Source organism: Salvelinus namaycush, chromosome 2 (genome assembly GCF_016432855.1).
Source record: "Salvelinus namaycush isolate Seneca chromosome 2, SaNama_1.0, whole genome shotgun sequence".
NCBI classification, from domain to species: Eukaryota; Metazoa; Chordata; class Actinopteri; order Salmoniformes; family Salmonidae; genus Salvelinus; species Salvelinus namaycush.
Genome location: NC_052308.1, coordinates 42,576,712 through 42,592,729, shown reverse-complemented (window position 1 = coordinate 42,592,729; position 16,018 = coordinate 42,576,712). Strand labels below are relative to the sequence as shown.

Sequence of the window (16,018 nt, the reverse complement as noted above, 5' to 3'; positions counted from 1 at the left end):
ATATGGAGAAGGCAAGGTTCTGCTTAGAAACCAAAACCAGGGAATATCAGGGTGAAATAGGCAATTACAATGATGGTGGACAAAGGAAAAGGAGATATTGAAAATAGGCTCACCCTATGACGCTCATCCACTGGCTGGTTGTAGAGGCGTGTGCTGATGACGTCAAACGGCGTCATGGTGATCGTCACGGCGACTCCACTGATACAGGCAGCTGTCAAGGCAACCAGCCAGCTGTTTGGACTGTACCACTACAATGGCACAGAGAGAAATCAACCAACTGTAGAGGTGAAAGATTATTCATATCTTGATCAAATCAAACTTTATTTGTCACGTGTGCCAAATACAACAGGTGTAGACCTTACTGTGAAATGCTTACTTACAAGCCCTTAACCAACAATGCAGTTCAAGAAAGAGTTAAGAAACTATTTACAAAATAAACTAAAGTAACACAATAAAATAACAATAACGAGGCTATATAAAGGGGGTACCGGGTCAATGTGTGGGGGTACAGGTTAGTCTAGGTAATTTGTACATGTAGGTAGGGGTAAAGTGACTATGCATAGATAAACAGTAAGTAGCAGCAGTGTAAAAACAAATGGAGAGGGGGGTCAATATAAATGGTCCGGGTGACCATTTGATTAATTGTTCAGCAGTCTACTGGCTTGGGGGTAGAAGCTGTTAAGGAGCCTTTTGGTCCTAGACTTGGCGCTCCGGTACCGCTTGATGGATACTTGTATGAAATGTACCTTCGAAAATAGTTTTAAACACACTCAAAATCTTTCAATAGTTTTATATACACCATCCTTATCTGCTGATACCGTATGTACAGGTCATTCTGCATGTGTGACACCTGGCTTAATGCAATACACACGACAGCCTGCGAGTGTGATAGATGGTTTCTATAGTTACCTGTAGGCGTGCCACCCATTCCTTGGCGGAGCTGAAGGTGGCCAGTTGGGCGGCTGATCCCACCATCACTCGAGGCACAGCTCCGTTCACACCCCTCCACAGCCCCACCACCCCCTCCCGCCGGTAGATATTGGCGAAGGCACTCGACACACCCTGATTGAGGGAAATTCAGACGAAAAACAAAACATTTTACGAGGGAGAAAAGTTGGAAGTGTCGAGCCAGTCCACCTGAATACAGGTAGCTTTCCTCTTCACTCCATGCAGTTTGGGTTTAGGGTCAACCACTCTACAGAAACAGCATGTTGCCATATCCTATAGATGATCAAGGCAAAGCTGGACAAAGGGGGTGTTGTAGGTGCAGTTTTCCTCAACCTCAGAAAAGCCTTTGACACTGTTAACCACAATGTCCTCCTTTCCAAGCTATCCAACTTCAACATTTCGTCAAGTGCTCAAATGGATTGTGTCTTATCTGGCAGGCCAGATGCAATGTGTTTGGATTAACGGTGAACTATCCTCACCAAGGGATTGCACTGTGGGAGTGCCACAAGGGTCAATCCTGAGCCCTTTGTTACTCAGCCTCTATATTAATGACCTTCCATCTGTATTCCAGAGTGTGGATATTCAAATGTACGTGGATGATACAGTTCTTTATACTCATTTCTATGCTGATGAAGTGGCAAGCAGTATCATTGTAAAAAGTAGCTGAATGGCTCAACCTCTCCTGTCTCACCCTCAATGTGGGAAAAACGGTAGCCATGTACTTCTTCACAAAACTAAACAAACAGGCTTACTCGGACATACTTATTCAAGGACAAAAAATGTAAACAGTCACCTAGTTTAAATATCTGGGCATTATACTTTGAACTTGGAAAAAACATTAAGATGTCCAGCAAAATCAGATAGTCGTTCAAATTTTCGATACATCAGGTACCAAAATGTATTTACATGCAATGATCTTCTCCCACCTGTCTTATTGTATCATCAGCTGGTCTCAAGCCAATGAAACATAACTGAAACCCCTTCGATCTCTATATAAACAAGCACTGAAGATCCTGGACAGGAAATCACGTCCTTACCATCACTGCAATATTCTCCCCAAGTACAATCTGTTCCATTTCGACAACATGTTTTTTCTCAGGTGTTTGTCTAGTTTGTAAGATTATCAACAATGTTGCACCCCCACCTCTGAAAGATTTTGGCATATTAAGCTCTGAACAAAACAGCAGAATCACCCGGACATCCACAAGAGGAGTCTGTGTCATTCCTAAAAGAAAACACCTTTGGGCAGTCAGCGTTCTCCACCTCCGGCATCAGGAAACAGAATTCCATCCCCTCTACTTTAAGAAACACTAGTGACTTTAAATCCTTCTCCGTGCAGGTCAAATCATGGATCAAGGCGCATCAATCCTGCACACATTGACTAATTCTTAATGCACTCAAGTCTCCTGAATTTGTTGTATTTTATGTTTCCTGTATTTCTTTTAATCTGTTATCCTACTATACTACTGTATGACTGATGTGCATTTAGCTATGTTTATGTATTCAGTTATGTTTAGTTAGGGACTGCAGACGGAAATTATCTGTGCTTAGCTAACTCTGGTGCGAACATCATATTTCACTGTCTGAAATCTTTAATTGCACATGGTCCCTTTAAAATAAACTACTGCTACTACCATATATAGTGCTTCTCGCTGTTGAATGTGAAAATGTTTTCTTATCGAAATCCCTCCCTGAAGTATGGACATTTTTTTACTATTAAGTTATCAACTCTGCGCTGACATCACTTGTGGATACTTTGCCCACAAATGGCAGTGTGTCAGGGTATTGGACAGCTTCAGCCTATGGAACACAAAGGGATATTGTGACAGCTTTACAATAGCAAACCTACATACAGTTGAAGTCGGAAGTTTACATACACTTAGGTTGGCATCATTAAAACTCGTTTTTCAACCACTCGACAAATTTCTTGTTAACAAACTATAGTTTTGGCAAGTCAGTTAGGACATCTACTTTGTGCATGACGCAAGTAATTTTTCAAAAAATTGTTTACAGACAGATTATTTCACTTGTAATTCACTGTATCATAATTCCAGTGGGTCAGAAGTTACATATACTAAGTTGACTGTGCCTTTAAACAGCTTGGAAAATTCCAGAAAATGATGTCATGGCTTCAGAAGCTTATGATAGGCTAATTGACATAATTTGAGTCAATTGGAAGTGTACCTGTGGATGTATTTCAAGGCCTACCTTCAAACTCAGTGCCTATTTGCTTGACATCATGGGAAAATCAAAAGAAATCAGCCAAGACCTCAGAAAAAAGATTGTAGACCTCCACAAGTCTGGTTCATCCTTGGGAGCAATTTCCAAATGCCTGAAGGTACTACGTTCATCTGTACAAACAATAGTACACAAGTATAAACACCATGGGACCACGCAGCCATCATACCGCTCAGGAAGGAGACGCATTCTGTCTCCTAGAGATGAACGTACTTTGGTGCAAAAAGTGCAAATCAATCCCAGAACAACAGCAAAGGACCTTATGAAGATGCTGGAGGAAACAGGTACAAAAGTATCTATATCCACAGTAAAACAAGTCCTATATCGACATAACCTGAAAGGCCGCTCAGCCACTGCTCCATAACCGGCATAAAGCCAGACTACGGTTTGCAACTGCACATGGGAACAAAGATCGTACTTTTTGGAGAAATGTCCTCTGGTCTGATGAAACAAAAATAGAACTGTTTGGTCATAATGACCATTGTTATGTTTGGAGGAAAAAGAGGGATGCTTGCAAGCCGAAGAACACCATCCCAACTGTGAAGCACGGGTTGGAAGCATCATGTTGTGGGGTGCTTTGCTGCAGGAGGGCACTTCACAAAATAGATGGCATCATGAGGGTGGAAAATTATGTGGATATATTGAAGCAACATCTCAAGACATCAGTCAGGAAGTTAAAGCTTGGTCACAAATGGGTCTTCCAAATGGACAATGACCCCAAGCATACTTCCAAAGTTGTGGCAAAATGGCTTAAGAACAACAAAGTCAAGGTATTGGAGTGGCCATCACAAAGCCCTGACCTCAATCCTATAGAAAATTTGTTGGCAGAACTGAAAAAGTGTGTGCGAGCAAGGAGGCCTACAAACCTGACAGTTACACCAGCTCTGTTAGGAGGAATGGGCCAGAATTCACCCAACTTATTGTGGGAAGCTTGTGGATGGCTACTCGCAACGTTTGGCCCAAGTTAAACAATTTAAAGGCAATGCTACCAAATACTAATTGAGTGTATGTAACCTTATGACCCACTGGGAATGTGATGGAAGAAATAAAAGCTGAAATAAATCACTAAATCACTATAATCACTCTACTATTATTCCGACATTTCACATTCTTCAAATAAAGTGGTGATCCTAACTGACCTAAGACAGGGAATTTTTACTCGGATAAAATGTCAGGAATTGTGAAAAACGGAGTTTAAATGTGTTTGGCTAAGGTGTATGTAAACTTCCGACTTCAACTGTACCTTAGATCTATATATTGGCTTTGATCTTTATTGTAAGGGTGTGAACAGTTTGCCTGATGACCAACACTGAATTATTCCGCTGGAGTTTGTTCACTACGTACTGTACTTCAGTCTGAGACTGCCAACGGTGAAGTCGTTTGTGGCGACATCAAAATGAGGGGTGTTGTACAAAACAAAGTCATCAGCGCTGGGATCATCTCTAACCAATCAGAGTATCAAAGACAATTAAGAATTTTTAAGAAGACGCTTTCTCCACAAGGGTCCTGGCTCTGGCCCAACCCATCAGTTTCTGGGACAAATCAGAACGGTTAAAATGCATTTGCGTTCTAGAAATAATCGGGGAGGTGCTCAGATCCAGACTCATAGCGGCGAAGAAACTAACGTCCATGGGCGTGGCGTAGCGTTTGGCCGGAAGCAAGGAGTTTGGGTAGCCATGCAAATGAACAGTGCCTTGACAAATTGAGCTCAAAAGGGCCACACTACATCCCTTAACAGGGTTTTAAAAAGAAATCCCTGTGCTTGTCTTTATCTTGGTGATTACAGTATCAGTCACAAAGGTCGTGTGTTGTTGTTTCGTTGACACCACTCCACGCCTCTGTTTGCATGTTACTGATTGGCTGGTGGTTGTGAAACGTGTTACTAGGGTTCACACGGATATGGTTAGTTATGCTGGGGGTGGGCTGAGGAAGTAGGGGAGTGAGAGAGGGATGTGAGCCAAAATGATAGAGTGGGATTGGAAAGAAAGTGACACATTGATACAACATGAAGGACTGGTGTAGAGCCCGGACAACTAGAGAATACTGGGTCCAACTGTTTCACGCACATGCGCACACACTCCTCACCTGATGGTTGTGCTGGTGACCCACTGCGATGGCCTCGACTGTCTGGGCCTGCAGATGTGTCTTCACCTGTGGAGGAAACATAAGACACTTGCTGCAATGTATTTTATACCAGAGGCGGCTGATGGGAGGAGCTATAGGGGGACAGGCTCATTGGAAGAGAGCTGGAATGGAATACATGGAACGGCATCAAACACATCAAACATATGGAAACCACATGTTTGACTCCGTCCCATTCATTCCATTCCAGCCATAACAGTGAGCCCGTCCTCCAATAGCTCCTCCCACCAGCCTCCGCTGTTGTATACCCATTTTACATACACACCATTGCAAAGAGAAACGTTGCATTACGCCTCCCCATAATAACAGAGGCACAACCCCATCACTAAATAGAGACACACTGTTCAGTGGGTACACCTGGTATGAGTTATGTAACATGTGCATGTTTTTTGAGCACTCTGCACACACATGCACACACATCCCTTCAGGATGCCCATGACCTCCATTTCACATCTCTCCTTCTCTCTCTCTGAACGACCATTATTCAGCTTACTGAGATGACACTGCACACTGACTGGGTCTAGAAACCTGAGTTGGGCTCTCACAGTACACATGCACAGACACCCGAGTCGGACCCCTCCCTGCTTCTTCTCACACACCGGGTGCAACCAAAAATAGCCTCCCATCTCTTTCTCTTTTAATCTCTCTCGCTCTCTCTTTACTTCATATACTGCCAAAAAGCATAGGAGGGAGTGCTGGGGAGTATTTTGGGTAGTGGTTGGAAGTAGGTACGTGCCGGGTATATTTAGTGACCCAGATTCTCACAAACATATCACCATGCAGATTATATAGTGTTTCCACGATGCTGCTGAGGTCAGATGGCGACATTGAGGTACATTGAGCAACAGATGCAGCCTAGACAACAACAGCAGCCGGAGTATATGAGAGCCACCTTGGGGTACACAAGTTATACAACTGCCTTAACTCATGGGGAAATACACAGCCACTGTAGAAGTCACTGCCCTTCGCAAAGTAGAAACACAACAGATTTGTATTTATAGTACCAACACAAACACGTCAAGTTCTCATAACAGGGAAAATGGCTGGGGCAATATTCCTACCTGCACACACAATAAATGAATGATACAAACAAACACTGTCACACTTACGGACAGATCTACACTTTTTTTTTTTTCTTTGGGGAGGGAAATGCGTTTTTCTCTGGTTTACATTTGCTCTTCTGTTCATATTGTCCCTAATGGCTTGACTTGCTTTTGATATTACTGTAATAAAGTTAAGAAACGTTTGTGAAGGTTTGGTATGGTGTGGCTATTATTAAGCATTAGCTACTGCGGGCTTATGATATGAAGGCAGTGCGCCACGGCGCTCCAACTGACTCTGACAGTTGAACTTGAGGTGAGGAAGAATGTTTCAGGCCTGCCAGAGTTACTCCTACAATCTAACAATATAACACTTATCTTTATACAAAATATTCAGATTGGAAATTTACCAATTACACTCCTTCTGTACATCTATATCTGTATAGCAGATATAGATGTAGCCACCTGACATAAAGAAATGCATGTCATAGCATGCCACCGGCATTTCACTCTCTTTCTGGGGTTAGGACTAAGTTTATCTTCCTTTATTTATATATATACAGTACCAGTCAAAATTTTGGACACACCTACTCATTCCAGGCTTCCTCTTTATTTGTACTATTTTCTACATTGTAAAATAATAGTGAAGACATCAAAACTATGAAATAACACATATGGAATCATGTAGCAACCATAAAAGTGTTAAACAAATCAAAATATATTTTATATTTGAGATTCTTCAAAGTAGCCACCCTTTGCCTTGATGACAGCTTTGCACACTCTTGGCATTCTCTCAACCAGCTTCATGAGGTAGTCACCTGGAATGCATTTCAATGAACAGGTGTGCCTTGTTAAAAGTTAATTTGTGGAATTTCTTTCCTTCTTAATGCGTTTGAGCCAATCAGTTGTTGTGTGACAAGGTTCTTCCTTTAAAAGTTGCGGCGTACTGCAGCACATCCTGCGGGGTGCCGCAGAATTCTATGGCATTATTATTTAAGTGTCAGCCATTGTTGCCAGAATGATGCAATTTACCACAATCTGCCACCATCTACCACAAACGGTCGTGGCATAAGCTCATATCTTTTAAAGGAAGAACCACAGTAGGGGTGGTATAAAAAAGATAGCCCTATTTGGTAAAAGACCAAGTCCATATTATGGTAAGAACAGCTCAAATAAACAAAGAGACACGACAGTCCATCATTACTTTAAGACATGAAGGTCTGTCAATCTGAAAAATGTCAAGAACTTTGAAAGTTGCTTCAAGTGCAGTTGCAAAAACCATCAAGCACTATGATGAAACTGGCACTCACGAGGACCGCCACAGGAAAGGAAGACCCAGAGTTACCTCTGCAGAGGATAAGTTCATTAGAGTTACCAGCTTCAGAAATTACAGCCCAAATAAATGCTTCAGAGTTCAAGTAACACACATGTTCAGAGGAGACTGCGTGAATTAGGCCTTCATGGTTGAATTTCTGCAAAGAAACCCCTACTAAAGGACACCAATAATAAGAAGAGACTTGCTTGGACCAAGAAACATGAATAATGGACATTAGACCGGTGGAAATCTGTCCTTTGCTCTGATGAGTTCAAATTTGAGATTTTTGTTTCCAATCGCTGTGTCTTTGTGAGACGCAGCGTAGGTGATCGGATGATATCCGCATGTGTGGTTCCCACCTTGAAGCATGGAGGAGGAGGTATAATGGTGTGGGGGTGCTTTGCTGTTGACATGTTCAGTGATTTATTTAGAATTCAAGGCGCACTTAACCAGCATGGCTACCACAGCATTCTGCAGCGATACGCCATCCCATCTGTTTTGGGCTCAGTGGGACTATCATTTGTTTTTCAACAGGACAATTACCCAACACACCTCCAGGCTGTGTAAGGGCTATTTGACCAAGAAGTATAGTGATGGACTGCTGCATCAGATGACCTGGCCTCCACAATCACCCGACCTCAACTCAATTGAGATGGTTTGGGATGAGTTGAACGCTTTTTGATTACTACATGATTCCATTTGTGCTATTTCATTGTTTTGATGTCTTCACTATTATTCTACAATGTAGAAAATAGTAATAAAAAAATAAAAAAACCTTGAATGAGTACAGTGGACACCTAAGCCTATAGGCCTATGCATGCAATACCCTGATACATTTAGTACTCAAATCTCTGAGAGCTGAACCGTGAGGTGGACAATTATTATTTTAGGAAAGTTGCCTTAAACCAATAATAAATAATAAACCTTTTTAACCTTTATTTAACTAGGCAAGTCAGTTAAGAACAAATTCTTATTTACAATGACAGCCTAGGAACAGTGGGTTAACGGCCTTGTTCAGGGGCAGAACAACATATTTTTGTTGTAGGTCTGTACATGGCAATATGACACCCTAAGTACCCTCCATATCTCCTTACCTCATCCAAAGCTATGCACTATGAGAGCGACAACAATACAACAAAGATGTATGCTACTCACCAGATAGGCAGGAGAGGCGATGAAGGCCCCCAGAGCCCCGGCCACGGCCCCTGACATCAGACTCCCTCCAGGGGCTGCAGTGACCCCCACGGTGTCACAGTAGGAGTAGAAGCCCAGCCTCACGCCGTTCATCAGACCCTGGTACATCAGCCCAGCCGAGAGCCCCTTCTGCAGCCCGCGGAGCCCGTCCGTCCTCCCCACCACCCACAGGGCCTGCAGCACCCCGCGGTAGTGCTGCCGGTAGGACCCCCGCGCCCGCAGCTCTCCCTGCAGCTGCAGCCGTGTCTTTACCACCTCCAGGGGGTTAGTGAACACACAGGCCCCGCAGCACGACAACGCTCCTAAGGCAAAGTCCAGTGGGGGCCACAGGGCCGGAGGCAGTTGAGGCGAGGGGACTGAGGTGGCCCGGGAAAAAGGGGGAACTGGGGATGTCATGGCAGCTGAATGGAGCTGAATGGAGTTGGAGCTGGGAGAGCTGAACGGAGAGTTTGTGGTGGGATCGTTCATGAGCTGGGTACCGGTCATTTCTGAAGGGTGCAGTGTCCAATGGTGCCCTTGGTGATGAGTCTACCCAGGCTATGGAAGGGCTCCTAGGTGGGTGAGAGGGTATGGAGTGTGACGGAGTGTGGGTATGGTGCATCTGATCACGAACGCGTGGTAGGAAACAGTGGGGTCAGAACTGTGTGGCAGGCAGCCTTGTGGTTAAGAGCGTTGGGCCTGTCGAGTCGTTGAAAAATCGGTCAATGTGCCTCTGGGCAAGGCGCTTAACCCTAAGAGCGTCTGCTAAATGACTGAAATGTAAAACTGTACAGCTGACTGTACAGAGTGGTACGATAAGAATTCAGCGATTACTTCCTGCTATGCCTGATATGTCACGTGACCTGTGCTCCTGTCACAGTGCTCCTCTGACATTGGTGCTCAGTGTTTCTGGGATGTTGTCCTGAGATGTCTTATGCCAGTCTCTTCATAAGTAGCTACATGTTGAGGTCCTCAATGTCCTTGAAAGCAAATCATTAGTTGTTTTTTTTCACTGAGCTAACGTGTCGAAATGTGAAATTATCACTGAGGAAGTACAGCCAAGAGATCTAGCCCAACCCGAGAGCCAAGTACCTGCAGGATTCTGTAAAAGAATAAGGAAATCTTAGATTCTAGATTTCTGTTGCAATTCCTATGAAATAAAACCCATGTTACGAGGAGGGACTACATGTTCTGCTTTGGTTGCTTCTTTTGGTTCCATTTCTTTAGAGAATATGTAACAGGAGAGTAAGGAGGACAGCTGACACTACATTTCTTCCCAACAGAACTCAGTCACATAAGGGCCATTCCACAGTAACAGAATTGCGCTGACTCAGATTTTTCACTTAAAAATGTATGCCAAACAAAAAACATTGATTTCAAAGTTTAACAAACCATCCAACTATATGCACAATGACTAATTTTAACAATTTGCACAGAAAACTTTACAAAACACATTTACTGGAAGAACTTTGGTAAAATAGCCGTACAGTCGAGCTCAGTAGAGTACAGTAAAGTATAGTTCAGTACAGTTGAGTACAGTACAATACATTAGAGTACTCAATTCTAGTGTGCTCTACTGTGTACTGCACTGAACTCTACTGTACAGTACAATAGAGGACTGTACTGAACTATACTCACATTTGTTTAAACTTTACTATACTGTACTGTGCTGTGCAGAACTGTGCTCTCCAAAATTGTGAAACATAGAATATGTTTTGATTGGTTCAGATTTGGTCTGGTCCAAATCTGAATCAATCATGGACGTCTATGTTTAAGCCAAATCAAAGACCGTACCAAAAATATAAGTTTGTAGATGTTGAAATCAAGGCCAGGGCTGACTAACCAAATTTCAACAACTTTTCAACATCCATGGACGTCCTGTGTCGGTCAGTGCTCAGTGGGTAAGGATGTTACAAGGCAACTCACACAAGGCAAATAATGTATCCAAATATAAGTGTTGATATTAGTTGGCAGGGATCTTTACTTCAACATTATTGTGTTTTGATGTATTTCTAATACCTTTAAAGACTTTCTGGTAGATGTTTTTTAAGACTCCTTTTCCATATGTTTGACCTTAAATCAAACCCTTTGCTTATTCCTAATTTTTAGGATAGAAAATGCATTCGGAAAGTATTCAGACCCCTTCCCTTTTTCCACATGTTGTTACATTACAGCCTTATTCTAAAATGGATTAAATAAAAATGTTCCTCATCAATCTACACATAATACCCAAGCAAAAACAGTTTTTTGATTTTTTCTCTCCAAATGTGTTAAAAATAAAAACAAATACTTTATTTACATACAGTAAGTATTCAGACACTTTGTTATGAGACTCGAAATTGAGCTCAGGTACATCCTGTTTCCATTGATCATCTTTAAGATGTTTCTACAACTTGATTGGAGTCCACCTGTGGTAAATTCAATTGATTGGACATGATTTGGAAAGGCACACACCTGTCTATATTAGGTCCCACAGTTGACAGTCCATGTCAGAGCAAAAACCAAGCCATGAGGTTGAAGGAATTGTCAGCAGAGCCCCGAGACAGAATTGTGTCGACTCACAGATCCTGGGAAGGGTACCAAAACATTTCTGCAGCATTGAAGGTCCTCAAGAACACAGTGGCCTCCATCATACCTAAATGGAAGTTTGGAATCACCGAGACTCTTCCTAGAGCTGGCCGCCCGGCTAAACTGAGCAATCGGGTGAGAAGGGCCTTGGTCAGGGCCTTGACCAAGAACACGATGGTCACTCTGACAGAGTTCCTCTATGGAGATGGGAGAACCTTCCAGAAGGACAACCACCTCTGCAGCACTCCACCAATCAGGCCTTTATGGTAGAGTAGCCTTGTCTTAAGTTGGTGATTTGAAGATATACCTCTAGTGGTGTGGGGGCTGTGCTTTGGCAAAGTGGGTGTGGTTATATCCTGCCTGGTTGGCCCTGTCCGGTGGTATCGTCGGACGGGGCCACATTGCCTCCCGACCCCTCCTGTCTCAGCCTCCAGTATTTGTGCTGCAGTAGTTTGTGTCGGGGGATAGGGTCAGTCTGTTATATCTGGAGTATTTCTCCTGTCTTATCCAGTGTCCTGTGTGAATTTAAGTATGCTCCCTCTAATTCTCTCTCTTTTTCTCTTTCTTTTTTTCTCTCTCTCTCTCGGAGGACCATGCCTCAGGACAACCTGGCCTGATGACTCCTTGCTGTCCCCGGTCCACCTGGTCGTGCTGCTGCTCCAGTTTCAACTGTTCTGCCTGCGGCTATGGAACTCTGACCTGTTCACCAGACCTGCTACCTTGTCCCGGACCTGCTGTTTTCGACTCTCTCTCTATCGCAATTGCAGTCTCTAACTCTGAATGCTCGGCTATGAAAAACCAACTGACATTTACTCCTGAGGTGCTGACCTGTTGCACCCTCTACAACCACTGTGATTATTATTATTATTTGACCCTGCTGGTCATCTATGAACTTTTGAACATCTTGGCCATGTACTGTTATAATCTCAACCCGGCACAGCCAGAAGAGGACTGGCCACCCCTCAGAGCCTGGTTCCTCTCTAGGTTTCTTCCTAAGTTCCTGCCTTTCTAGGGAGTTTTTCCTAGCCACCGTGCTTCTACATCTGCATTGCTTGCTGTTTGGGGTTTTAGGCTGGGTTTCTGTATTGCACTTTGTGACATCGGCTGATGTAAAAAGGGCTTTATAAATACATTTGATTGATTGATAGAGTAGCCAGACGGAAGCCACTCCTCAGTTAAAGGCACATGACAGCCCGCTTGGAGTTTGCCAAAAGGCACCCAAAGGATCTCTCAGACCATGAGAAACATGATTCTCTGGTTTGATGAAACCAAGATTGACCTCTTTGGCCTGAATGCCAAGCGTCCCGTCTGGAGGAAACCTGGCACCATCCCTTCGGTGAAGCATGGTGGTGGTAGCATCATGCTGTGGGGATGTTTTCAGCAACAGGGACTGGGAGAGTAGTCAGGATTGAGGGAAAGATGCCAAGACAACACAGGAGTGGCTTCGGGACAAGTTTCTGAATGTCTTTGAGTGGCCAAGCCAGAGCCCGGACTTGAACCCGATCGAACATCTCTGAAGAGACCTGAAAATAGCTGTGCAGCGACGCTCCCCATCCAACCTGACAGAGCTTGAGAGGATCTGCAGAGAAGAATGGGAGAAACTCACCAAATACAGGTGTGCCAAGCTTGTAGCGTCATACCCAAGAAGACTCAAGGCTGTAATCACTGCCAAAGGTGCTTCAACAGAGTACTGAGTAAAGGGTCTGAATACTTATGTAAATGTGATATTTCAGTTGTAGATTTTTTTTATGCATGTGCAAAAATTTCTAAAAACCTGTTTTTGCTTTGTCATTATGGGGTATTTTGTGTAAATTGATGAGGGGGAAAAAAACAACGTAACAAAATGTGGAAAAAGTCAAGGGGTCTGAATACTTTCCGAATGCACTTTATATACGCCTTAATTAAAAAAAAAATATATATATAGACTCTTAGCTCTCAATTGACACCCAATTTGACATGCTTTTATGAAAGTCACATGTTGGTGCTCATGGGTCCTTTTACATGGAAATAGCCATAACACTCATAAGAACAACCACCCATGCAGTTTGATCACTTTACAACTTATACATAGACAAACACACAACTACTAATAAGAGCACACAGATACACATACATACTCTACAATGACAGACATAAGCAGGGATCACAAGTTACAAAACAAGAACTTTGCACCGCTGTAATCAGACTGAAGTCTGAATCCCAGAGTGACTCGGCATAATCTGCACATTCCCACAATGGTCTGAATGTCTGATAACAAATTAAACTAAACTTACTCTTGTTGTGTGTTGTGGTCTTTTCCTCTCTGCTTCCCCTCCCTGCACAGCCAGACAGCATTAGTAAACATTTGTCCCCAGCAGTCCCATCCATTGTGGAAGTCTCCTCCTACTGCCTAAGTCCAGAGCCAATCAAGACTGAGGCCTGTCCGCCACCTCAACACAACCCCTACTCTGTTCCAACGGAAAGCTCTGCCCCCTGCCTTGGTCCTATGGATTGTCTCTGGGTAAAAGGTTATAGTTTTGAGAACAGAGGTGGGGTGTATAAGGGTGTAACATAAGGGGAAAAGCACTGCTTTCAAATAGGACTAGTCATGTGCTAAGGAAAAAGAGGTTAGTCTGGGATCCACAACAAAGAAAGTGACAAACTTTATGTCTGTCCCTATTAAAAAAGGCTGGTATTACCATCATATTCACAGTGGTAGGTTATTATAGTAGGTAAAAAACTGATAAGACAATTACTTCTTCATGAACAAATCACAACACTGGCCTTGAAAATTGGGGACAGCTTCAGTGGGTGTGGATACTCTTATACATTTGTTTTTCTTCAATGGATGGTTAAGTAGTGATTGTAATGGAGGAAGTTAATTCCTGTACTCAAACTGTCTTTTTTTGAACGTAGCGTTTTGTTTCAAAATTTCTGCCTTCGCCAAGAGCTCATACCAACGTCAGTTTTTCTTGTTTCCAATCCCCCATCCATTTGATTCTTGCTATAACCACAGGGGCCACTGGAGGCCCACATTGTCCAATTTGAGAAAGTTGCCACTACAGCACTGACTCACTAGTAAATCTCTTGAATTTCTTTTCACTATTTTTGCCTTCTCCAAATTTGAGGTACATAATGAAATGCTCAGTTGCTTCTCTTATTCATGATTTAACCTTGGAGTCCTTTATACCATTAGCACATCTGAAATAGGATTTTATCAAAAGTGTGTTAAGATCTGTGTGACAGAATTGAATCGTTATCTCTATAATACAAATGATTTGTAAATCAGAAAAATATAATCCTGCCACAGCTTCCCTTCATCAGAGGACAACTTTAATTGTAATTTTTTTTACGTAAAAAAAATTGAACATTGTTTTGAAAGTTTAAGCTTATTTACTGCATTTATATACAATAAAAAAAAAACGTTTAAACGCCATTTGAATTACAGAAAAAAATAGCTATTATCACCTTGGCTGCTGTAGGTTCATTCACCTCAGTCAATCTACAAACAAAAACGAAAATATGAAAAATTATTCACACTGACACTTAGCATCAGCGATGAAATGAAAACATATTACATTTTTAGAACTGTAATGGTAGCATTTTTATGCATTTTAATGTAGGCCTATAGATAAGACAGGCCATGTGGAGATGTTCATATTGAGTTTTAAGTTCCTAACTTGTTTGATATTAGTACATATTTTGTCAGGGGACCTCAAATGGGTCCCTGCCCCAAGTTTGGGAACCACTGTACTAACCTCTCCGTCTCCTCTGCATGCATAGCAGCCGTCTGTCTCAGTAAAGCAAAGTTAGAGCGTATTTTTGCACCTGCTGAGGTAGGCTCCGTTTAACCTTAGCTTCTTACTTCATCCTTCTAACTGGCTAATACTAGCCAGAGTCCTTCAAAGTTACTGCAATAGAAGTCTCTGCCGGCAGATAGCAACTTGACGGATAGTGCCTTCAGAAAGTATTCACACCCTTTGACTTTTTCCACATTCTGTTGCGTTACTGCGGTCGCCATATTGAGCTGCAGCTACAGTACTCAAGATTCCACTCGTTCGCAGAGGCAGATCAAGAATATACGCGTTCTGAGCTTTGATGAACGCTGGGAGCAATATTTCGATGTTGACTCGTAATTTATTTTCATTGTGTGCATAATATATTTTCCACATGTGTTACTATACTTTTTTTTTTTTTTTACCTAGGTGTCCTATGTAATTATGGCCATACTTGGCATCCCCTCTTGGAACGTACTGTAGTGAAGGGTTTAGGATCTCAACTTTAGGTTCCCCCAAACATTTGACGACCCACAATATTTGCAGTAGGTGAACTCCATCTGTGTCCTTATCTAGCAGCTAACAATCACATACTTAGCGTGTCAATAACCTACCATTAGAACATTCCACCCGTTGTCTTGGTCCCGCATATCAGGAAATTTACTCCGGAGTCTCGACGTTCCCGTCAGTTGTGTGATGTTTACTACTGCATCAAGGTTATGCCAAGCAGGTCTTTACTGGATGTGTTTATTTATAACCGTTATTTTGTAGATGCAGCATAGCCTGTGATGGCCCAATACCAAAATACTTCCAAGACACAATGAATCAACAAATTAAAG

At 42.7% G+C, this 16,018-nt stretch overlaps 1 protein-coding gene across 3 annotated transcripts in view; it reads right to left on the bottom strand.

Moving 5' to 3' along the window:
• slc25a34 (solute carrier family 25 member 34) overlaps positions 1 to 13,832 on the bottom strand; it is a 33,459-nt gene extending 19,627 nt beyond the window's left edge. For 2 of the 3 annotated variants that reach the window (XR_005478487.1, XR_005478488.1), the window contains exons 1-5: positions 13,698 to 13,832; positions 8,839 to 9,958; positions 5,272 to 5,337; positions 910 to 1,062; positions 114 to 248 (exon numbers count right to left, since the gene is read on the bottom strand). Coding sequence is in view for 1 of the 3 variants with exons in the window: in XM_039013644.1 (XP_038869572.1) it covers positions 114 to 248; positions 910 to 1,062; positions 5,272 to 5,337; positions 8,839 to 9,363 (879 nt within the window). In the remaining 2 variants the exon portion in view is untranslated. The remainder of the gene's footprint in view (positions 1 to 113; positions 249 to 909; positions 1,063 to 5,271; positions 5,338 to 8,838; positions 9,959 to 13,697) is intronic. The other variant, XM_039013644.1, reaches the window with a different exon arrangement.
• Between the last annotated feature and the right edge of the window lie 2,186 nt (positions 13,833 to 16,018).